We start from the raw sequence: 25,618 nt of genomic DNA on the forward strand, positions 1-25,618 counted from the left end.
CCCCACCCCCCCACTCCGGGAGATTTGTTCTTTGCTGCAGACTTAATCCTAAAAGAAGTAGCATATTTTAGGTTCAGGGCTTGTGTGATGATTGGTAGCCTGAAAAGCCCTAATTTTTGAGCCTTTGGTGGAGAAGTTGGGAAAGAGATCTGGAGGGAGGAAACAGATGCGCTCATTGCTGCCGACCTCTTCCCCTGACCTCATGTTCTTTAACTCCAGAGTCACGACCCTGCTTGGTTTCCTTTATTGGGTTCATTGATCCTGCCCATTAGATCAGATCCACCGCATTGAAAGGTCTTCATGCCTCAGCCTTCTTTAACTTGCTTGGTGTTCATTAAAAAAGCATCCTTTTAGAGCAAGTTGACTGTGGATTGTGTGGAGTTGGAAGGCAAAGAAGTGGGCCAATCTTGGGGTACTGGAGAGCTTATAGCTCTTCCTCTGCTCCTTTGGCCCTGCTGGCTCATTCAATCCGGATTGTCCCATCCTTTCCCTCCCACTCCCTACCCTTTTCTACGGCCATTGCCCAGCATGAATCCCAATACTTTGGCGACCTTACACTCCCTTTCCCCCTAGTGTGAGGGAGATCTCGGTGCACTTCTGGAATGTGGCTCAACCTGGATATAAAGGAAGGGGAGGGTGTAAGCATTTTACTAAGAGCCTACTATATGCCCGGCACTGTGCTAAGTGCTTTTCAATGTTATCTCATTGGATCCTAGGAAAGGTCCGAGCTCTTCGAATAGTCTCCGGAGGTGCACAGAAAATGATGGGGTTAGGGGAAACTCCAAGTCCTTTTCTGTTTTACCCAGTTAGTTCTACTTCTCCCCCACTGTACCACACTCCAGCTTTCTTTAGGAAGCCAGGGGGGCCTGGAATTCTGCAGTAGGCACTTAACAGGTGTCAGTGGAACTGAAACTTGGGAATTACTTCTTGATCTACAAAGATCTACATTAGATCTACACTCACTTTGCAGAATCTGGGTATTTCCCTCTCAGTTCTCGACGGCCCGCCTCTTGACCTCCCTTTTCTCTTCGCCCCCGACTCTTCCTTTGTTCTAGATTCATCCGGCTTGAGCCAGCTGCTGACCTGCGGGTCTCAGGTGCCCGGTGTCCCGTTAGCCCCGGAGTTCAAAGCCTCCCCCGCCCCCAGCTCTCAGGTTTGGCCAGAGAACTGACCTTTGTAAGCGGTACAGAGGAGTGCATAGAGGCGAGAAGCGCTGAGAAGGGGGAGGGAATCTGATATTGACCTATTGGGGGGGTCCGCGTTAGGGTGGGAGGTCCGAAGGAAAGCCCCAATCAGGAAGGACTCTGAATTCGGCTGCTTTGTTTTTCTTAATCGGGTTGTAAACCTGATCCAGTGTTCCCTGGGCTGGCTCAGGTGGGAAAAGAGATATTAAGAACCTGGGTATGTCTCTTGTCCTACGCTACGCTCTATAGAGATTTACTTCCCTAATTTGGGAAGGTGATGCTCCCTACCGCAGCGCCAAAAAACTGACTTTCCTCTTTTTATCCTCCCACAGATCGCCCAGGAATCTCCGGTTCCCAAGGACTAGCAGATTCAGCCCTCCCCATCTCTTAACCCCGCACTTTTGCCCTGGGCATGGCCCTAACTTTAACAAGTGAGCTGGGGTCTCAGGAGAAGGTATACGCAGAGGAGAACCTCTGGCGCAACGCTGCCCACGTGGCTGGCTACTACCCTCCTCTACTGCCCCACGGCCAGTATGGGGATAGCTTGGCCAGTTCGTCCCCAGGCAGCTCTCCCCCGGGCAGTTCCCCCGGGTTTTTTCATCCTCTCAAGTCTTTGGGAAGGCCAGTGCTAAACTCTACTGCGCTGCCTCACTTCGGTTTCAACGGGATGCCTACTTTCCTGAACCACGGTCCGGCCCTGCCAAGAGAGCCTTTCTATAACTTGCCCCCAGGCTCTTTGCCCTTCTTTGGCAGTGTGTCCCCAGAAGACGGCCGTCCTTTCCCCAAGGAGGGGTTGCTTCCCGTGGACAGCAGCATCGCTGGCGGAGGCAGTGGCAGCGGCAGCGAGAGCAACAGCAACAAAGATTGTCAGAACGGCGGCCACAACCTCAGCCTCATCCTTCCGCTGGCCGAGACCTCGGTCCCCTGGCCTACCAAGCTCTCGTCACCCAAGATCTCTCCGCAGTGGCTTAGCGGCCCAGCGCCCAGCGGGCTCTTTTCCTACTCCCCTCGAAAGAAGCGCTATCTAGACTCGGGCCCCAGCTCTCAGAGAGCGGAGCAGGAGACCCCCCGGCAGTACGATTTCACCGAGGACGAGTTGCGCCTGGTCTTGTACGGGGCTATCCGCTCCCAGCAGCTGCCGGCCAGACTGCACTGCGCTATCTCCGGGCTCCGGGTACCCCCCGACAGCTCAGGTAAGGTAGGAGAGATTGAGCGAATTTGTGGGTTGGGCTAGACTGGCCAGGAGGGATCGGCGAAAGCTAGTCATAGTAGGGACGGAGGAGGATAGGAGGATCTGGGCAATTTTTATCTCTTGAACTTGTTTTAAGAGATCGAGAAGTGGAAGTGGGTGGGTGGAGAAGAGGCAATAAATGCAATGAGCGACCTAGGTAATATAGGCTTAGGGGTGTTGGTCTGTCAGTCACTCAACCAGCATTTTATTAAAGCGCTTAATCTGCGTTGAGCCGCTCTTTATACACCAAGAAAGGCAAACCCGCAGCCCCACCCTCAACGACCCACTGATAACTATAAAAACTGTGTAAATGGCAAGGAACCTCTGTGCATAAGCACTTAGATGTGGTGTGGAACTGATCGCTGCCTCTTGGCTTCCGTAGCACCTAGATACAACTATGCGGGGGACACTGGAAAAAAACAACACAACAACTTTCTGCATCAAGTGGCATTTGAATGGGTATGGCAGAAGGGAAGGAGAACTTTCTAGGAATGAGGGATAGCTAGAACTGCCAGTGAAAAGGAGGAGTTGGGATATGGCTATGCCTGCTTCGAGGAGCCGCTAAAGAAGGCCAATGTCACAGAATCGTAGGATCTGAGGAGGGGAGCCGAGCGGAATAAGCTTGGAAAGCGCAAAGTTGTTTAAATGCCAAAAAGAAGAGTTTGAATTTGAGCCTGCAGGTAATAGAGAGCAACTAAGAGTTTTATTGAGAGAATCGAGGTGGGTGCGATGGTTCGACTAGAGTCTGTGCTTACGAGCAAATACACTTATTTGCTTTTGGGTAGAGAGATAGGGAAAGCACTAAGTGCGAAAGATGGCATAAAAAGGGAGTTTCTGCCTTGATTTTTCTTTGAACTGTTTTTCTTTTTACAAGAGAGTGCCCAAAAACGACTTGTAAAAACAAAAGGCATCCATACATCTTCATTAACAATCTTATTTTTTTAATAGCTTGTTTTTAACACTACTTTTTATTTCTGAATATAACCGGTCCCTCCCCCCATCCATTGAGACTTCTCATTATAACGATTTTTTAAAAGGGGGGCGGGAGAAGGCTAGTCAGCAAAACCAGTCAACAAGCACATCAACCACGTCTGGGTACAGATATTCTATTCTACACTCACAGACTCCCACCGCAAGTTTCTCTCCACTCTGGTTGTCTAAGCGATCTTCTTCCCATATAGAGTCCCCACTGATTACGTATCACCTCCGGGATCAAATATAAAATCTTATTTGTCATTCAAAGACGTTCATAAGCTGATGTCCCTTCCACATACACTTCTCCAATTTTCTTACACCTTAACTCCCACCTCCAACTCCATGTATTCTGCTGTCCAGTGACACTGGCTTTCTTGCTATCCCTTCAAGACAGTCATCTTCGATTTTTCACCAACTGTCGCAAATATCTAGAAAGATCTTCTCCCTGATGGCTGCCTCTTGGCTTCCATAGCTTCCTTCTAGTCCTAGCTAAAACCTCCGTCATCTATGGAGTTCGGTTTCTGCTGTCCCTTGATTCTAGTGCCTTTCCTTTTAAATGATGATTTCCAATTTATCTTGTATATAATGTGTACATAATTATTTGCATCTTTTCCCGGAGACTGTCTTTTGCCTTTCTTTGATATCTCCAGACCTTAGCACATAATAGGCTCTTAAGTCATCTCAAATCTTGCCTACTGGCTAAAGGGAATCATCATAATTTAAAGCCTTTTTTGGGTGTTCGTTTTTTTTTTTTCATTCTTACTATTTACAGTTTAAAAAAAATTTTAAAGGCTAGGCATAGGCAGATAGACCACAGGACAAGAATTTCTCATTTAAGGAGCTGATAACATTATTTCAATTTAATTGGCTTACTTTGTAATCCTATGTATGCTCTGCGTTAAAAAAATTTTTTCCCCCCCTGAGACAAGGGTTCCATTGGTTTCCCCGAATTGCCAAAGGCAGGGCTGTGACACAAAAAACTAGCCCTATCTTGAAGTGACGGCCTCCGAGCCTAGTCTCCTTCCTCTTAACCTAACTCTCCTCCGATCTTTAATGAAAGCATGTGCATGTTTTCCAGGGGCAGAATCAGTGATTCAATCTCTGGATAAAGACTCCCTGAAGTTACCTGAAGGTAAGTAGAACTCCGTAGTTATGACAAACTTACCCTGAAACTAGGGGCACTTCCGACCCCTCCTCTCCCCATTCTCTTTAGCCATCAGTTCCAATTTCCCTCCTCCTTTCAACTTTTCCTCCCCACCTTGGATTTCTTCTGCAGGTCTGTGCATACTGAAGACCATGTGTGGTGACATCCCTCAGTACGGGGTATTCTGCAGCAGCCTTGTTCCTAAGGGGATTAGGTTTGGGCCCTTTCTGGGTAAAGTGGTCAACGCCAGTGAGATCAAGACCTATGGAGACAATTCCCTGATGTGGGAGGTAAATCAATCACCTCCTTTGACCGTGCCACTGAGGGGAAGGGGATTGGTAGAGGGAGGAGAAGCCTTGGGCTAAGCAGGCTGTAGGGGGAAAATTCCAGGAGGGAAATCATCTAGAGACCCAGTAGGAGAGCTTTCTGGGGAGATTTCCATATGCACATACATAATAATCTTCTGTCTGGACTATCCCTTTTATAAAACTGTTCTAGAAAAGACCTATACTTATTCCCCTAAGTGCAAATGGAAAACACTCTTAGCTAAGAGTAAACTAGCAGAGAATAATGAACCTCCTTTATATCTTTTGGAAAGTGTGCAAAGTGGAGATAAAACGGGGAGAGTCCGGATGAAATTGCTTGCCAGCTCCAGGAGAGGGGAGGGAGACAATTTAGATCTTATAACTTTGGAAAGTGTATATGGAAATTTGTTATTACATGTAACTGGTTTAAAAAAATCTTTATAATAAAATGTGCAAAGGAGAGTCAGTGATATATAAATCAACTAGTCCAAAAATTAATGATAATAGCTAGTATTTTAAACCATACTTTAAGGTTAATAAAGCACTTTACAAACAGTATCTCATTTTTTGATCCCCATAAACACCTGGGAGATAAGTGCATAATTCACATTTTTTCAGAAGATGAAACTGAAGCAGCCAGAGATTAAGTGATTTGCCCAGGAGTCACACAGCCAGTAAGTGTCTAAGGGCAAATTTGAATTCAGGGCCTTCTGACATAAGGTCCAATATTGTGCCACTTAGCTATATTGTCCCTGTTTTATAGATAGAGAAGCAAGTGGGTTTGGAGAATTTAAGCAATCTCAAATCACTGAAAAATCCTGAAGTAGTTAGGTGTATGGTTGTTACCTTATGTTATGTTGTATTATTATATATTATAGTTGATTTCTATCATATCTCTCCCCACTTCATAATCTTTTTGAAAGTTGATTTAGGAATACAGTATATGGAAAGGCATAATATTTATGTATTAGATAAATGCAATATTGTTATCTGTACATAAAGGATCTTAGGAGACACATCTCAAGAATCATCCCTTTATGCCATCTCTCCACTCTTTTTTTTTTTTTTTTTTAAACCCAGTATCTTCCCATCTTGCCCAGGCTAAAAGAGTAGCAGCAATTCATAGGTTTGATCCCACTGCTGATTAGCATGGAAATTTTGACTTCTCTGGGTTGGCCCTGAGTCTATTGCCCCTCTTTAGGTATCCTGTTGGTCCACTGACCCTAAGGGACTCACCCTACTGGACCAGGGCTCAATGCAGATAGCCAGTCCCTTTAATCTTCCTGCAATTAATAACCCTGGAGCTTGAGGGATCTATTCCCGGCCTTGGTTTTCCCCAGTAACTGAGATTACACAGGCAACACCTTATAGTCCTTTTAACACAAAGTACCTCTATCCAGAGAGATAAACCAGTTTAATGATTGAAAGCTGCAGTCAGGAAGACCTGGGTTCAGGTCTTGACATAGACTGGCTTTGTCATCCTGGGCAAGTCACTTAACCTAACAATTACTTAAGACTACAAGATTTTTTAAAGTTTATTTATTTATTTAATTGACTTAGAATATTTTTCCATGGTTACATGAATCATGTTCTTTCCCTCTCCTCCTTTTACTCCCCTCCCTTAGCCAAAGAGCAATTCCACTGGGTTTTACCTGTGTCAGTGAGCAAGACCTATTTCCATATTATTAATATTTGCAGTAGAGGGATCATTTAAAGACTACAAGATGTTATAGAGAAGGTCCTGACCTGTATTGGTATAGGGAATTTTCTCACTGGTAATTTCTTATGCCAATGGACTTTTTTCCCCCCTAATGCTTACTTTCTGTCTTAGTAACAACTCTTAAGACAGGACAAGGGGTAGGCAAATGGAGTTAAGCTACCTGCCCAGGGTCACACAGCTAGACTCTTAAAATCAACTTGCTACCTAATTTATTAATTTTCTACTCATCTCCTGCTACAATAACAAAAAAAAAGGCAATGTTAGGTTTTCAAACTCCATGTGAGTGGAGGTCAGAAGGCAGACTCTAGCAGGTCCTGCCAAACTAAAAAGCAGTACTCAAACGACATTTAAGCACCTGCTATGTGGCAAACACCACTAAGCACTGAGGATGCTAAAAAACAATCCCTGCCTTCAATGAGTTCACAATCTGATAGATCAGAAATTTAGAGCTGAAACAGACCTCAGAATCCAGTCGATTTTACTGACCAGGAAACTAAGCCTCAGAGAAGGGAAGTTAGTAATTTTCCCAAATTAATGGCAGGAGGAGGTACTTTTTTTTTTTTTTTAAATAAAGCAGTTTTTATAAAAGAATGAAATGATGACTCTTGACATCTACTTAGAAGAAGCAATATAAAGACACTCTAAAGGTCTCTTTAAAGAACTTTGGTATCAATTGTCAGACAAGGGAGATGCTGGCACAGGATCATTCTGCATCAACGAAGGTGCTGGGCTAGATGAACAAATCAGAATTATAGCGGCTCAAAAGAAACATGAGCTGTGCAAACCCTGGCTGTTTGTACCTGACCTGGGCAGAGCCTTCCACACTCATATTGGTCTGATCTGCCACAGTGCCATACGCTGTGCATTGCCCCTGACATAGTGATATCATTTTAGTCCTTTTCAAGTGGGAAAGAGCAAACTGACTTGGATCCTTTATGCATATGATAATGTATTTAATATGGGGAAAGCACAATGGAGCATACTGAAGGATTACTGACATTGGGGGGTCTCCAGACCTGAGGTTGCATCTAGTCTCTGCCACTGCTAACCCCTTCTGAAGCATGGATTCTTCATCTGTAAAACTGAGATCCGTGCAGCTCTTTCACGAGTACAAAAATTGCATTTCTAGAAAGAAATAAATTGTATATTCTGGCAGGTGTTTGGGGTCATCACTACAGCTAGATAAGAAAGAGTTTTTAGAATATGAAATGCCCAATGCAACTAACAACAATTTGGAAATAGGTCTTGATCAAGGACACATGTTAAAACCAGTGGAAATGTGCATCAGCCATGGGTGGGGGGACTGTAAGGGGTGAAGGGGAAAGTGGGAGCATGAATCATGTAACCATGTTAAAAGTGAATATTAATAAATGTCTAAAAAATTAAAAAAAAGAATATGAAATGCCTACAGGACAAGGGCTGTTTTTGCCTTTCTTTTGTGTCCCCAGCCTTTAGTATAGTGTTTAGGACATACTGAGATCTTTTTTTTTTGTTGTTGTTGTTTTTTCAACTTTACCTTCTCTCTTAGTATAAATACTAAGAATTGGTTCTAGGCAAAAGAGTGGTAAGGGGGAGGCAATGGGGGTTAGGTGACTTATCCTGAATCACACTGCTAGGAAGTGTCTAAAGTGGGATTTGAACCCAGGGCTCCCTGTCTCTAGGTGTGGTGCTCTAACCACTGAACTATCTAGCTGCCTGGACATAATAAGATCTTACTAAATGCTTGTTGACTGACTCCATCACCTAACACAGTGCCTTATCCATACACATTAAGTGTTTAGAAAAGGTTTACTTTGAAATGAAAAATCTTTATTTAAATATCATTGTACTAATAAGAGTGGGAAAGAGAAGAATCATAGGATCCTACATTTTGAGGCCATTTAATCCAAATTCCTCATTTGGAAACAATACACACAAAATTTTTGGGGGGGATATTCCTTTCCCCCACAAAGTTCTGTTCTCATTCATTTCATCTTCTCTGCTCTCCCTCGCCTCTCTCCTTTGGTTTAGATCTTTGAAGATGGTCATTTGAGTCACTTCATAGATGGAAAAGGAGCCAGTGGGAATTGGATGTCTTTAGTCAACTGTGCCCGTTTCCCGGAGGAACAGAACTTGTCAGCGGTCCAGTGTCAAGGCCAGATATTTTATGAGAGCTGCAAAGAAATCCTGCCCAACCAGGAGCTGCTGGTATGGTATGGAGACTGCTACCAACAGTTCCTGGGTATCCCTGTGAGTCTGAAAGTTGTGGACAAAGGGAAGCAGCAACCGGGGCCCCCAGAAGGTGAGTACCCTCCCGCCACTCCACTCTGTTTAGAGCCTCTGCAGCTCTGCATTTTCCTTAGAAGGCAGGAGTTGCCTGAGATTTGGCAATACAATTGACCTTAGTCTAGCCTCGGAGCTTTTAGCCTCCCTTTGTGTCCTGAACCCCTTTGGCAGTCTGGTGCCCCTGGAAAGCCTGGAAAGAGGCATGGAAGAGTTTTTCCAACCTTCATTTAAATAAGCATAGACATCCTGGGGTAAGGAAGGTGTATTGCTAGTTAATGTCTCTCCTCCTCCATCTAGGCTTTCCTCTCCTGGGGTCCCCCAGCAGGTGAGGCATGCATGGGGTAAAGATAGTGGGGCTTGAGACCAGGGTGTCTGGTTTTGTTTAGGGGAAGGAAGGTGAGGGGCAATTAATGTACTTGAAATAGACTTGGGTTGAGTGAGAGGATGGGGTTCCTTGTCATTGCAAATAGGGTATTTACGTGGGAGGGGTACCTAGAAAGAGAAGGAAAAGAGCAGGCTGCAGGCCCCCCCGGAAAAGACTATAATGTAAAACTTAAGAGAAATGAGCAATCTGGCAGTTTTTCAATGAGTGCTTAGTTTCATTTGTACTATTATGGAATCTCAGGTCATTGATAGTTTTCTTTTCCTATTTTCCCTCCTGCCAATGAGTGATCTACATCCCATTCTTTGTTGATCTTAACTTTTATTGTCATTTTACAGTTTTGTCTGAAAAGATTGCTGACCTCTCCCTGCCAGGGAGCGGGAAGGCTATTTCTTCATCTTAGAAAATTCTAGCTCTTAGCAAAAGTCTCCCAGCAGGGACCCAGGGAAGAGTGCCACCTCCTTGAAAGTGCTAGACTCTATTCTGATGGGGGAAAAAAGGCTAACCACCAATTCTGTGATTCTCCTTTCTTGTCCTTTATCAAGTAGCTCATTTGTTTTCTTAGCCACCTGTTAAATATGCCAGGGCTGTGTTCTTAACTTATAATGACCTTCCCTGCAGCCCTGGAGAAGGCTTTCTTTCCTCTGGGATTCTTGAATATCTTGGATTCATTCATGAGATTTTCTCTTACTTTCTGTAAGCAGGCTAGAAAGTTCTGTGGATTAATATGTAGCTAGGTGAAGCAGTGGATACAGTGACTTGTCTTCTTGAGTTCAAATCTGGCCTCTCACAGGTATTAACTGTGGGATCCTGGACAAGTCATTTAACCTTATTTGCCTCAGTTTCCTCTTCTATAAAATGAGCAGAAGAAGGAATGGCAACCCATTTTCCAGTATCTTTTTTTTTATCCCCTTACCTTCTGCCTTGGAACCAATACTATGTATAAATTATCAGTTCCAAGACAGAAGAATGGTAAGGACCAGGCAAGTGGGGTTACCTGACTTGTCCAGGGTCACACAGATAGTAAGTATCTGCTGCCATAGTTGAATAGAGGACCTTCTGGCTCTAACTCTGGCTATCTATCCACTGAGCCACCCAGCTGTTCTTCCTTTGATTCTCTTGACAAGTCCCTTAACCTCTATGCATATGCCTGTGACTTAAGATTGCAGGGTAGGAACTCAGAAATTGGTAGTGTTCTTTACGATATGTGAAACAAAATCACAGATCCAGTTTTTTTTTTTTAAATAAAAATGTTAGGATTATCTCATTTGTTTCTTACCATAGTACTTAAGGTAGGTGATGAGTTGAATTATCATTCCCATTTTATGTAATTATGTAAACTTCTGATAACATTATTTATATTTTTATGTATTTGTTGTATTGCATTCTATATTTATATGTGTTTTATATTCTATTATTTATGTTAGAATATTTCATTTCTAATATTCCCATTTATAGAATTATATTATTTATATTATTGGTCATTTTGTTTTATATTATTTATATGTTATATTATATTTTTTATATTACAATACGTATTCCTATTTTATAAATTAGGAAACCGAGGCCCAAGGTCAGATAGTTAGAAAGTAGCTGAGCTATCCTCTCCTCTACCCCTCCAGGGAAGGGATTACAATCTAGTGTTCTTTCAGATACCAGGAATGTCTGTAGGGGCCTAATGGAAGGAAGAAAATAATCACAATGATTGCTTAGGAAGCTTTTTTTCTGTGGATCTGCTGGCCATGTGATGGTGGAAGAATTGTGCCCTTTAGGGTTGCTACTGGAACTAAAATGTCTTTAGTCCTGGGACAGATAAGAGAGGAGGAAGTGTGTAAACCCTTTTTGTCTCTGATGTCCTTGTCTTTTTTTGGTTTTTAAACCCTTAAGGTCTATCTTAGAATCAATCCTAAGTATCAGTTCCAAGGCAGAAAAGTGGTCAGAACTAGACAATTGGGGTTAAGTGACTTGCCCTGGTAGGTCTCACAGTGATCTCCTTGTTTTTAACAGAATCAGGAGAAAGTCACAAGTGTGAAAGGTGTGGCAAAGTATTTGCCTACAAATATTACAGAGACAAACACCTCAAATACACCCGCTGTGTGGACCAAGGGGACCGGAAATTCCCCTGCAACCTCTGCAGTCGATCCTTCGAGAAGCGGGACCGCCTCCGCATCCACATCCTACACGTCCACGAAAAGCACAGACCTCACAAGGTAAGAGAAAAGGACTACTCTTGGCCAGGAGTGGGGTTTAGTTCTCTAACCTCAAGATGATCCACGGAACTCTCTTCCTTTTCTTCATGTGTTAATTATTAATTCCTTATTTATGATCATTTATTAATTCCTTTCTTTCTCCTCAGGCCACTTTTTTCCTTTGGTATTCCATTCATTCTTTACTCTCCTTCCTTGCCCCCTGGCAGCATCCTTTCTTCCTTAAAGCCCTGGTGCTCTTTGGTCTTCCTTCCCTTGTTTTTATAGATTTGGAACATTGGGACGTGCCATAGTAAACGACTTGGCCAAGGTTTTACATGGCAAATTAGTGGCTAAATTTGGAACTAAGACAACTCCTCTTCCCCTTACTGATTTGGTGCCCTTCTCCAGGAAAAGGAGGGTATAATTCAGGGTTCAGGGAGCAGGAAAAACAGGGAACTACTTCTGAGGTTGCTGAAGGAACAATATTGGAAAAAGAAAGTCAATTGACAAACATTTATCAAGCTTTGACAAAGTACTCTACCCCACCCTAAGTGGTGGGGCTACAAAGAAAGGCAGATGTCTCTGCCCACAAATTGGTTAGAGAGCTATTTCAACTCCTCTGGACCTCTTTCTCTTTCCCGGAGCCTTCCTTAGGACTTAAACCACTGATGAGATGAATTCTTAAAAGCCCTTCACCTAGAGCAGTGATTTCCAAAGTGGGCTCCACCTCCCCCTGTTGGGTGCTGCAGCAATCCAGAGGGCACAGTGATGGCCACAGGTGCATTTATCTTTCCTATTAATTGCTATTAAAATTTTAAAAAAATTAATTTCCAGGGGGCTAAGTAATATTTTTTCTGGAAAGGGAGTGGTAGGCCAAAAAAGTTTGGGAACCACTGACCTAGAGAAAGGTTTAAACTACTGTAGCAAGGATTGGATCTGAATCTTGAGTCATTTTTAAAACCTTAGAATTAGGAGATTTTAAAAAATCGATCTGTTTTGATTCCTTAATTTTACAGGTAAGGAAACTGAGGTTTAGAGAGTTGAACTTAGCTTACCACCTCCTTTAAGAAGTCTTATCCATTTTCCCCAGCTGAAAATGAAATCTCCTTCAATTTCTCCTAACATTTGGGTCCTCTCTGGTGGGTAGGTAGGTGGTGCAGTGGTTAGAGTACTGGACTTAGAATCAGGAAGACATCTTCTTGAGTTCAAATCCAGCTTCAGGTACTTAGTTGTGTGACCTTGGGCAAGTCACTTAAACACTGTTTGCCTCATTTTCTCATCTATAAAATGAGCTGGAGGAGGAAATGGCAAACACTCCAGTGTCTTTACCAAGAAAACCTCAAATAAGGTCACAAAATATCTGAAACAACACACCATTTCTTGTTTACATTTTATCTTATATTGCAATTATTTGTGCATGTGCCTGAAACCCACCCACCCCCATTAGGTTACATGCTCCAGGGGGGTGTGTGTGTCCTATTTTGAACAGAGTACCCGAAACATAGCAAATACCCAAGATTCCATGGCAAGTTAGAGGTATTGCCAAGGTTAGAACCCAGGTTTCTGATGCTCTTTACTGTTACAATACACACTCACTCTCAGGTATAACCTCACTGGAGGGAGGGAGGAGAAAAAAGGGAAAAAAAGAAAGAGCTCAGACAATAAGGAGTTTACTGAAAGTGTTGAGTTTTGTTTTAAAAGGTATCTTAGCTCTGTAACTCTTAGATCAGAGTCAGATGAACAAATGATCATTATGATCTTTCCAGTAGAATCTAAAGATAGTGATTATTTAATTTTTTCTTTGTATCCTCAGTGCCTGTCTCACCGTAGGTGCTTAATAAATAAATGTATGTTCATTGAAGTGTCCTACAAGGTAGTCAGGCAAAGAAAGGTTTGATTTGCCTCATTGGAGAACGTGTCAACACAGTAATGAGATTACAGATCTATGTATAATGTCAGCCTAATATCACATTTATTATTTTCCTTTGGAAAAAACCTTGTGAATCACAGGTAGTGACAGCAGGTGCAATTCAGAACTCATTAATCTGTTGCCAATTAGAAGGACCTTCTAAAACTAATGAATTTACGCTATGGTCCATAAATCCAACTTTTATATTGATCCTAACATTGGGCGTAGAAACTGGGGAAGGTTAAGAATGTGGATGGTTTGTAGCTATGGGTTGCCCTATAAGAATTCTGGAGACAAGTACTGAATTGGGGCTCACAGGTCCTCCCTCTCACATGTCCCTTATTTTGAAATGTGTTTCTTTGGGGCTGGCCATGTGTTAATGACCCGTGTGTAGTTGGCTCACGTGACCCTTTTGCCCCCAGTGCTCCATGTGTGGAAAGAGCTTCTCACAGTCCTCCAGCCTTAACAAGCACATGAGGGTCCACTCTGGAGAAAGGCCGTACAAGTGTGTCTACTGTAACAAGGTAGGTGGAAATTCCCTCCTGGGAGCATGGCTGTTTTGTGGCCAAATTAGATTGATGTAGAATCTGCCCTCGTGGAGCTTAGAGTTCCTTGGTTTGTCACTTTAGAGCTGGAAGAGCCCTTAGAAGTCATCCTCCTTTCACATTTTCTTTCTTTTATTCCAGTAACAAATTTACATATATATTTTCCAAGATTACATGATTCATGTTGTCTTCCTCCCCTCTTACCTCCCCTAACCCGGAGTTATTCCCACTGCGTTATACATGTAACTCCTCATTTTACAAATGAATAAACTGAGGCAAAGCCACCCAGAATCTAAGGGGAGAGAGGGGGATTTGAAGTCTGCCTGTTTCTAATTGCAGTGCCCAATACGCTCTGCCTTACTGTCTGTCCTAGAGATAGCTACTATCTAAACATCCAAGTAAGGTTTAGGGAGTGAAGAGGCTGAGGGAGTTCCCCAAAAGACTAATTTTGTAACAGCAAGTTGGGACTGAAAGCAAACTTTAGAATGTTTGGATGCTGACATGAGTGACAGAAGCGTCGGTCCTTGCCACCTCACCTCTCTCAAATATAGCCATTTATTACAATTCGAAAGTTGCAGTAATAAAGTCCTTAACTCTGCTCCCCATCCTACAAATTCAAAGTTTTGTTCATTTGGGGAAGATATTTAGAAATATCTTTAGAAATGTGCCTTGGAACTGATACTCTATAATGATTCTAAGACAAAAGGGTTAAAAAAAAAAGGTAACAATTCACCAGGGAAAAGAAATGGGAATAAGCATTTATTGACTAACTTTGATAGTATAAAATAAAATTTAATAGAGGGCTTCCTTTTTTTTAAAGTATTACCTTTTTGTTTCAGTAATACTATATTGTATTTTTTTCTTGCTACATGTAGAGACAGTTTTTGATATTTTGCAATCCAAATTTTCTCTCCTTCCCCACTTGAGATGGCAAATAATCTGATATTTTTATGCATGTATTATCACGCAATTTATATTGCCATATTTGTCATTTGTAAAAGAAGACATGTATTGGACCCACAAGAAAAAAAATCATGCTGGTCAATTCCAGCAGTCCTTTCCAAAAACACATTTATTCTTTCATTTGTTTATTTGTTAGTATTTATTTATTTGTTTGTTTGTTTTTGAGGCCCTTGCTTTCCATCTTAGAATCACTACTATGTATTGGTTCCAAGGCAGAAGAACAGTAAGGACTAGGCAATGGCAGTTAAGTGACTTGACCAGGGTCACACAGCTAGGATGTATCTGAGGCCAGATTTGAACCTAGGATTGGCCCTCAATCCACTAAACCACCTAGCTGCCCCCATTAGTATTTATTTTTAAGCATTCATTTAAAATTTTTGAGATCCAAATTCCTCCTCCCCAACTCACTAGATAGCAAGTGATGATATCGATTATACATTCAAAAGTCATGAAAAACCTAAAGTATATTTCCATATTCATCATGTTGCCTCCCCCCCAAAAAGAACATGAAAAAATAGGCTTCAGTCTGCACCCAGAGTTCATCAGTTCTCTTCTCTGGAGACAGGGGGCATTTTTTGTCATGAGTCCTTTGGGATTGTTGTCTTTCCTCTCTTGGTCAATCACCGTACAATATTGCCGTAACCAGGGACAATACTCTCTTGGTTCTGTTCACTTCACTTTGCATCATTTCAGTGTCAATTTATGGTCTCAAGAGTTACCGAGACCACAAAGAGGTTTAGGGACTTACTCAGGGTCTCATAGTCATGATATATCTAAGAAGTAGAACTTGAACCTGATTTCCCTGATTCCAAGGCTTGCTCCCTACTCCACCATACTCACAAGCTTCTAGAGGGAAGATCCTGGTGAATAAATAATGTGCCTAAGTCAAATGGTTTGGTTCCCTTTCATCTTGAACCTCAATTGCCACCTTTAATTATACAAGCTATGACTATTTTTGTCTTAAAATAGTTGAAAACCTTGGCTTTTACTTTTATTTCTCCTTGGTGATAAAATGACAATAAAGTTCTTTTTGAGCCTGGAAGTACTATAGAAATGCTAGTTATTGTTATTCCAAGAGAGGCAACATGACTTTGTCTGTAGCCTTTTGGGCTTTTGGGTCAGGAAGACTTGGGCTCAAATCTTACCCTAGTGGTTTGCTGGCTGTGTGACTCTGGGAAAGTCACTCAAATTTTCCAATTGCCTAGCCTTTGCCTCTCTTATGTCTTAGAATTAAAACTAAGATGGAAGGTAAGGACTTAAAAAAAAGAAAGACCTCTAAGACCTAGCCATGGTCCTCCAACCTCTACCTTTCTCATCAAGAATTTAATTTGTTCAATTTTCCTCTCTTCCCTGGCACTTAGGCTTTCACTGCCTCCAGCATTCTTCGAACTCACATCAGGCAGCACTCTGGGGAGAAACCCTTCAAGTGCAAGTACTGTGGCAAAGCTTTCGCCTCCCACGCTGCCCACGACAGCCACGTCCGACGTTCCCACAACAAGGAAGGTGGAGGCTGTTCCTGTGGGATCTGTGGGAAAATTTTCTCAGAGCAAGAGAAATTCCGCTGCCACATGAAGTTTCATGGTGTCCTCTAGCCCCTGGAGGGGGGCATCAGCTTCTTCTAGCCCATGAACTCAATTTCCCTTCTGTGTTGGTTCCCATGATTTCTTCGGTGATTTATCTGGGGTATCAAAGGTCTAGAAATGCAGTAGGGTGGGAGTACCAGGGGGTGGGGGGCTGCTTGTTTTTAGCATGGACACCTACTATGTCGTACTTGCATAGCAGAGGCATAGTGTTATTTATATTGTCATTAACAAAGGCACTCTAGGTGTCAGAGCATCTTTTGAAGATGTCGTTTATATTGTAATTAGCAAAGTAAGGAGGCCTTTTCTAAAATATTTGTCTTTGGACCCAGAACTGAAATCGCCCCTAGCTGTCATATTTTCCTGTTCTACTTGGAAAGAAGTCTTTGTTCAAACTCAGAATTTGCAAATTCACTTAGGATCGATCTAGAATATGGAATTAACAACTAGTATAACTAGTTCTCTAACCTATATCTATCATTCCAAAGTGAGCTCAAGGCCTCATGCTCATTAGAATTCACTTAGTTCCCTTAGGTTGTTATGCTTGGATGTTTTTCACAAGTGCAAGTAGATTATTTCTAATTTATTTGGAGAAAGAGAGCCAAATGAAGAGAATTTATCTGCCTAGCACACATCCATCAACCATATGAGGGGAAAATGATAACAGAATAAAGAAAGCCCAAAAGATGATACTCAAGCTTCTTGCTCAGTTCTGCTTTTAAAATACATTCACTCCTGATGAATAATAGATAAGTGAGTGTCTTCTGTTCTGCAGAGCTTCTGGTTCATCCTAGGGCATAGAACTATGGGAAAGAGTCTATAGCTGAAAGAAAGCACTTTGAAACAGAAAGAATGGGAGGACATTCTAGAGGAGTCACTTAGTCGTGGAGGGCCCACAGCAAATTCTCTTTACCATATTAAACTGAAGAAAAATGGGTAGGTCTAATCTTGGGGAAAGGATGCTGTCCGCTGCGGATCCCCCACCAGGTCTACACTCCTTCAAAAGTAAAGAATGCTGGACAACTGCAAGGTATCAGGCAGCTTAAAACACTGGTGGGTGTTTTAAGTTTTGTCTACATTTTCACCTGTGACTTGGGTGAGGATTTTAGGTGATGGTAGATTTCAAATGCAGCTGACACAAAGATGGGAAGGATTGTTGTTATTTTGACTTGGGAATTCCAGATCTTAAGAAGAGGAGATGTAATAAAGACATGCACCTGGGTTAAAAGAAGACCGAATTCCACAAGTACTTTTTGAATAGCCTGTGTTGCTATGGTGCTTTAAGATTACAAAGCTTTTCATAAGAGCAAAACAAATGCCAGTTTATTTCTGTTTTGAGGATCCACGTTTGTTGTGGTTCCTCCCTCCACCAACATAGGTGCTAACCCTTTTCCTGAACTCAGTAGATAGTCTTCCAGTGTTTCTGTGGCTCAAAAGAATTCATTATTTGGAGGCTGGCATTCTTGACAGAGCCTTTCCATATTGAGCTAGGCTAGGCCTTGGAGGGACCATTAACCCTCTAAACATTTTCATGCTTTGGAGAAGCCAGGGACACATAATCTCTCCTACTATTCTCTAAGTTGGTCACACTGTATCTGTAGAATTATGTACAGTTTCTTAGGTTATCTTTTAGGAATGACAGGAATGAGCACATTCAGATAAAGAAGAGGGGATATAGGGATGGTATAGGTGGGGAGAATGATTCAAAATCATGCCAATTAAAAATTGTTTAAAAAATTTGATATTTAATTATCCTAAAGAAGAGATCACTTTGAGATTGGCAATACTCTTTCATTCAAATATATAAAGAAAAGATCTTTTGTTTTTGCCCCAAAAGAACAATTCATGGAAACACCAAAGATTTCAAATCCGTATGAAGAAAAATCTTCCTAATCGAACTTTTAAAAAGTGTAATGGACTGTTTCATAAAGTAGCAAATTCCCTGTCACTGATGGATGACCATTTATTTTCGGGGATGTTACAGTGGGGATTCTCATTGGACTAGATGGTCTCTGAGGTACTTTCCAGCTTGGAAATTCGATGACAAAAAATTTCCTTCCTTAATTCTCAGAGAAGCATGAATAGAAGGTTACTGATAATAGGAGTCACGTATAAATACACTTAAACTATATTTTCTAGCTTGGTGCTTCTTGCCTTTCCTATATAGTTAGGAGAGTGGTACTATTTGCCAAGTGCAAGTATTGAGGCAAACTAAGTTCCTATCTACATTAGAAGGGGCCCTTCAGAAAATCTGTAACCTTTTTATACTTATGGGGAAAAAATGTGATTTCATTTACATGTGTTTCACCTCTTATTTGTGTAGCCCCCACCGAGTCAAGTGTTCTGTATATAATAAATTTGGTCTCATGTTCATTCTGTACGTGTGGATTTTTTAGGTGTGTTTTTTTTATATATATATATATTTTTTTTTAACCCTTACCTTCCGTCTTGGACTCAATACTGTGTATTGGCTCCAAGGCAGAAGAGTGGTAAGGGTAGGCAATGGGGGTCAAGTGATGTTTGTTTCTTGATTGTAGCTGCAGATTATCGTAGACTTTGGTTTTCTTAAACCTTTTACCTCTTGTTTTATTGGATTGTTGAATCCATTCACATTTAAGTTATGACTCTTAGTCTTGGGTTTTCCTTCATTTATTTTTGTATTGATTGTAATTCCTCCTTTCTCCTTTGCCACTCAGTTGTCTCTGTGATTAGTTGCCTTCTTTATAATTAGTTGCCTTCCGCGTAATTTCCTTCCATGTTCTCCAACAGATAATCTTCCTTATTCTACTCTTATATCCTTTGTACAACCAGAAAAATAATTTGCTATGGAAATTTAAAGATGTTTGAGAGGAGAGAGGCATAGAAAAACAGAATTAAACAATTCTGAATTCTCTTTGTCCTCAGGTATATTAATCTGGTTGCGCCTCCCACAAATTTTCTTACTGATGAGCCCTTTGAGAGCATTCCCTTCCTTCCACCTTTCTCCTAGGACAGAGACATTTGGCCCCCTCGTCCTTGGGGACAATTCCTGCTGTGTTGTATAGATGCTAATTCCAGAGGAAAATCCCTTATTGCTGTCAAATCCTCTTGAGAAATATCTGTAATGCAGGTGGAAATGCATTGACAGGTTTTACTTTAGATAATGCCTTTTCTTTCTTCCCTGTTGTTTTCCCCCTTCCCCCCTTCCCTCAGTCAGCCTCTATCATTTATCCTAATGAGGATGTACCCTGTGGTTTTAGGACTCCTTTTGGTTTACAGTTCATTAAGGCATGTTGATTATGGTGTTTTGTTAATATTTGAATTTATTACCAACATTGTTTGCATGCCTATTTGTAAACTATGCACGGCACATTTTGATTACGGATTTCTGGTTTTAAAAACTGCCTTTAAATCCAACAGAGGCCAGATATCAGAGTAATCAGGCAATGATGTCTCTTTCTTCACCAGCTGAATAATTTATGCAGAGAATCCCTAGCAGTCTTGGGCCCAGAATATAGCCAAGGAATTTTCTGGTCTTAAAACAAAATAACAAACTCAATGCTAGTTTTGGAACTGCAAATGAAGTCATTATTGGAGGCTAGTTAATCTAACATGTATACAGAATTTTATGTGGTATTCCAAACAGCATGCTTTGGCAACCAGTCTAATAGATGAGCAATTCCTAACAGGTGACTAAAATCTGGAAAACCTGGGTTCAGACCTTGACTCTGACATCCATGATCTTTGTGACAAGTTAGGTGACCTCATGCTCTGGGCAACTCTGTAAGCCTCTAAATGACCAAAGTTACATTACTGGAAGGAGTATTTCAGTGCCACAAATTCCTGATAAAATTGTGTCAACCAAAAATATGTCATATACATGTTTATTAACTTATGTGCATAGTTTATTTCAGTACTATATTTGATAAGTGTAGACCATAACCTTTCTTAGTATTCTAAAGCACTTTATGTTTATTTTTTCAGTTCTTGCATTAGCACAGAGTGGGAAATTGAGACATTAAACGAATGGGTCTGGCAAAGATCATAAAGTTAGCTGCCAGGAGGCATTCAATTAGAAGGCAGAGCTCTTCACTCCTAAATAGACCAGAGATCTTTTTATTTTTTTAAGCATGGATCTGCATTGTCTTAGACAGGGTCTTCAGATGGATAATGAAGTAGATCCAGAATTGAGCAAATAGAAGGATTGATTTGGGCTGCATGACCTTTTTCCATATTAATTATTTTTGTAATAATATTTTAAAAACCAAAACCCCACATCCAATACCCTTATAAACAAGTGAAAAATCAAATGTTTCCTTCTGCGTTTCTTGCATGACCTTTTTCAGTGATTGATTTTATTTTATTTTTATTTTTATTTTGAATATTTTCTCATATTTACATGTTTCATGTTCTTTCCCTCTCCCCAATCCCCCCTAGTTAGTCCCCCCTTAACCGACACACAATTCCACTGGGTTTTATTTTTATTTTATTTTATTTTGTTTTATTTTTTCTTTTTCAGTGATTGAAACTGTTCTCTGATGTAGAAGACCATCCCTAAAGTCAGGGTTCTCCTAGTAGATTATTGTATGGCTTTGAATTCTGGATCACCTGGACAACAGGGAAATTAAAAAAGGACAAAGAATCCACATGAGAATGGAAAGATGCATGATGGCCATAGCAAGCAGGCTGCTCCAGCAGGTTTCTGGAGGGATGGAAGTTATGTTATAAATGTTTGACATGTTATCATAGATAAACGTAGGGCGAAAGAGGGTAGGGAAGGAGTCGAGTGGATCTGTGATTTCATCAGGGCAGGAAACACATACCAGGATAGCTCAGGACCTTCTCTGCAGTTTACAAATGACTTGCTCAGGGTCAGACAGCCATATGCGTCAAAGGAGAGACTCGAGGTCAGGATTTTCTGGTTCTGAGGCCAGTTCTCTATCCACTGAGCCTTTCATTCAGATCAAAGGAGGTAGACTAGTCAGTGGGAGGCTCCAGAGAGGGACAGCTCCAGTTATACACTGATAACCCCCCTGCAAATACTAGTAATACTGTTGCTTGGTCTATATCCCAAAGAGATTAAAGAAAGAGGAAGATAACCCATACAGACAAAATTGTATCAACACTTTAAATGGTAGCAAAGAATTGGAAGCTGAGGAAGTATTCATCCACTGGGAAATGACTGAACAAATCATGGTATGTGAATGTGATGGAATACTGTTGGTTTTTAAGATAAAGGGGACGATCATTTGAGGAGAACCTGGGAAGATTTATATGAAGTGATACAAAGTGAAATAAGCTGGAACCAGGAAAACAATGTATACAGTAATAGTAATATTGTAAAGATCATTGAATTTTCAAAAACTTAGGAACTCTGACTGAAGCAATGGTCACATGCTTTGGTCAGGAGAGCATCTGAAGATACGGGCATCTTTTAGTTAGTGTTGTTTGTGGGTTTCAATAAATCATTAATATTTCATAAGATTTTGAAACAATTAAAATGCTTGGACTTTATTTGTGCTGCTTCTAGTGACAGTACTTATAGCTAAAATATTTCAGGAAACAAAGCCTTAATTCAGAAAAAGAACAGGATGGAAGATGGGATTTACTTAGGATCCAGTAGCAGTGTTATGAGTAGATTCAGTTATAGTTGGTATTCATTTTTTACATGTGATCCAAGAACCAGACATTTAGCTGTCCCAGGACATAGTTCAAATACTATATTTAAATGAGATTCTTGTTACTTTATATTCAGTGAAATATGACTTGGGCATTAACTTCAAAATGACAAAACTTAAATGTCTTTAAAATTAGGGATATCTATATTTTTAATAATGCCAATTGGGGGGCAGCTGAGTGGCTCAGTGAATTGAGAGCCAGGTCTAGAGATGGGAGGTCCTGGGTTCAAATTTGGCCTTAGACACTTCCTAGCTGTCTGACTCTGAGCAAGTCACTTTACCCCCATTGCCTAGCCCTTACCATTCTTCTGTCTTGGAACCAATACACAGTATTGATTCTAAGATGCAAGGTAAGGGTTTAAAAAAATAATGCCAATTGGCCAAAGCATTAAAGAGTAATCATTCCTGGGTTTGATATCTGGCACCACAAATTTGTATTATGAGCAGTTCCTTGTTGGGAAAATAAAATGTAAAGTTCCACTGTGACACACTTGTATAGAGCTCCCTAACCAGTCTAACAGCTCTTGGTTGGTGGCCTGAGGTGTGCTATTTGAAAAAAGACCAATTCTTCCTAGAAAGAAGGACCAGGCCTTTAAATTGAAAGTCAACTTCTTCCCCCTTCTTTGAAAGACCCAACAATTCTTACATTGCTTTTCCTGCAACTGGGCCAGCTGTTGCATTCAATCAAAATCAAGATTTAAAAAAATGACAATCTAGATCCTGAGGACAAAAAAAACCCCCAACACATCAGAAGCATTTGGAAACTATTTCTGTTTATTCTCCCATCTCTTAGGAACTCAGGTTTCTTTCAAATGACAATAAGGTCAGACTTCTTTTGGAAAATGAGTCCCCAGAGCTCTTAGGCTATGTTATCCCTCCCCAGGGATTCGGGGCTTCCAGCTGCCTGAAAATGGATAGAAAAAAGGATGATGGCAAGGCCAGGACCCAAGCATTGCAGGAAGAGCTTTGGGGAAGGAGAGAGGGAACCCCTGCAGTAAAAAGGAAGGATGACTGGAATGATGGAAGCAAGAGACAGGCTGCCAACAAAAGCCTTTTCTGGGACCATCTGTTGCCTTGCCCAGCTGTGGGGTTCTAGATTGGTTGTATTGTTTGGGGCCGGGGTGGGTGGTGAAGAATTAAGAGTTAGAATTCCAGCTACTTACATTAAGCCTTCCTGGACCCCTTATTTCCAAGGCGGTGACTCCTTGTCCTTGGAGCTCCCCCCTCCCCCTTTCCTTGAGAGCTTGAAAGTCTCTGTTTTAAGCTGTTGCTTTGCCCAGCTGGAAACTTTTAAGGAGGGATGAAGCTAGCATACGAAGGAAACAAAAATTCAGGGAATCCCTGGTTTCCTACGGCTCAGAAGAGGATCCCTGAGGCTGTAAGTCCCTATCTGCATTTCCATGGAGTCTCTTCAGCCTCAAGTCTGCTTCCTAGGAGGATCCCTGTGGAGTGCATGCCTTTCCCCAGCAACCCACCTCCTGCCTCTCTCCAACCTCCAAGACTGGGAGGGCTAAGAGTGAAACTGAACACACTTGGCTCTAGAAAAACCTGGCTCAGGGAAAAGAGCCAAGTTTAGGGGCAGGGGTGTTAGGCACAGGAGTTCCACTGGGAAAACCTGCAGTAACTATTTAGTTCTTGCCACCAGAGTCCTCGACATCATAAAATGATTCAGCATCAGAAATGGATGATTTTTAGCATTGGAAATAACATTCAAGAAGAGGAATTACCATCTGCTTTGTGTCTGTACCCAAAGAACCAAAGGACATTTCCATCTGATGTGCAGCAAAAACCTTCCATATATATCATTTTCCCCATTTAGAATGGGAACTCCCTTACGTCCTACATGAACGGATGCAGAGTGAAATAAGCAGAACCAGAACACTGTTCACAGTAACAGCAATACTGTGGAATGATCAATTGTGATAAATATAGCTACTCTCAGTAATACAATGATTCAGGACAATGCTGAGGGACTTATGACAAAGATACTATCCACCTCCAGAGAAAGAACTGTTGGAGTCAGAATGCAGATGAAAGCATATGATTTTTTACTTTAGTTTACTTGGGTTTTTATTTTGGAGTTTTGGTTTCATAAGATGATTCTCTTACAAAAATGAATAAAATGGAAATATTTTGCATGATAAAATGTATATAACCCAGATTGAATTTCTTGCCAGCTCTGGGAGGGGGAGGGAATGGAGGGAGGAGAAAATTTGCATGATATAACTTTGGAAAACTTATGTAGAAATTTGTTACTATGTGTAATTAGTAAAATAAAGTATCTTTATAATTGAAAAAAAATAGAATGGGAGCTTCTTGAGAGCAAAGACTTATATGTGCTCCTACTGCTTAGCCCAGTGCTTTGTAACTAATAAATGCTTAATGAATGCTTTCTTCATTCATTCATTCATCTGTCACTTTGGATTTTTGTTGGGGCTTATATATTTTGCTAGACCTGGGATTTCACCAGTCTATGAGATCACAGATTCATCTGAGTATTTGAGATAAAAATCTGACATAGAAGGGGAAGAGATTATAGACAAACAAGAGATAGAGAGGCTTATAGGAAATAAAATGGATAAAATTTAACCATTTTTTGCAGAAAAAGCATTGCTACTACAATTGGGAGAAAAACAGGAAACTGGGGGGGGGAATTTTCATATTAAATCTCTGATAATGGTCTCATTTCAAAGATATATAGGGAACTGAATCAACCATACACACAAAAAAGTAAACTGATAAATAGTCAAAGGAAACAAACCCGGTTTTCAGAGGAAGAAATGCAAGCTACCAATTACCATATAAGAAAATGTTTTAAATCACTAATAATTAAAGAAAAGCAATTAAAACAACTCTGAGATACCACCTCATACCAATCAGTTTGTCAAAGCTGACAAAAAAATGGAAAATGACAAATCATGGTGAGGCTATAGGAGAATATATATTGATGTGCTATTAGAACTGTGATCTGGTCTGGCCATTCTGGAAAGCAATTTAGATCTGTGCCACCAAAAGTATTAAACTGTTCATATCCTTTTACCCAGTGATCCTGTTACTAGATCTATATTCCCAAAGAGATTAAACAATGAGGAAAAGAATACATTTAAGTAAAAATGTATAGCAGCTCCTTCTGTGATGGCAAAGAATTAGAAACTGAGGAGGTGCCCATCAATTAGGGAATGTCTGACAACTTCATGGTTATACAAATCTAATGGAATACTATTGTGCTATAAAAAGTGATGAAGGGGATAGTTTCAGAAAAACCTGGGAAGATGTGTATGAACTGATGCAAAGTGAAGTGAGAAGAACCAGGACAGCAATTTATTATTATTTTTAAGTTATTTATTTACATTCTTTACATTTAAAATTGAGTTCCAAATTATCTTCTTCCCTTTCACCCCTCCCCAACCCACTGAGAAGGCTAACAAAATGAAATGATGTCAATTATACATGTGAAATCATGTAAAATATATTTCTATTTTAGCCATATCACAAAAATAGTAATGACTTTGGCTCTGTGATATTTGATTTGTCTCTTTCTGGCTGTTTGAAAATTTTTCTCCTTAACA

General features: G+C 40.9%; 1 protein-coding gene across 1 annotated transcript; it reads left to right on the forward strand.

Moving 5' to 3' along the window:
• Nucleotides 1-1,596: 1,596 nt before the first annotated feature.
• On the forward strand, nt 1,597-16,404 carry PRDM14 (PR/SET domain 14). The gene is made up of 7 exons (XM_044657971.1): nt 1,597-2,377; nt 4,469-4,522; nt 4,667-4,824; nt 8,570-8,840; nt 11,214-11,416; nt 13,727-13,828; nt 16,174-16,404. The coding sequence occupies exons 1-7, from the start codon at nt 1,597-1,599 to the stop codon at nt 16,402-16,404; spliced, it is 1,800 nt and encodes a 599-aa protein (XP_044513906.1).
• The last annotated feature ends 9,214 nt before the right edge of the window (nt 16,405-25,618 follow it).

This window comes from Gracilinanus agilis, chromosome 1 (assembly GCF_016433145.1).
Source record: "Gracilinanus agilis isolate LMUSP501 chromosome 1, AgileGrace, whole genome shotgun sequence".
Taxonomy (NCBI): Eukaryota; Metazoa; Chordata; class Mammalia; order Didelphimorphia; family Didelphidae; genus Gracilinanus; species Gracilinanus agilis.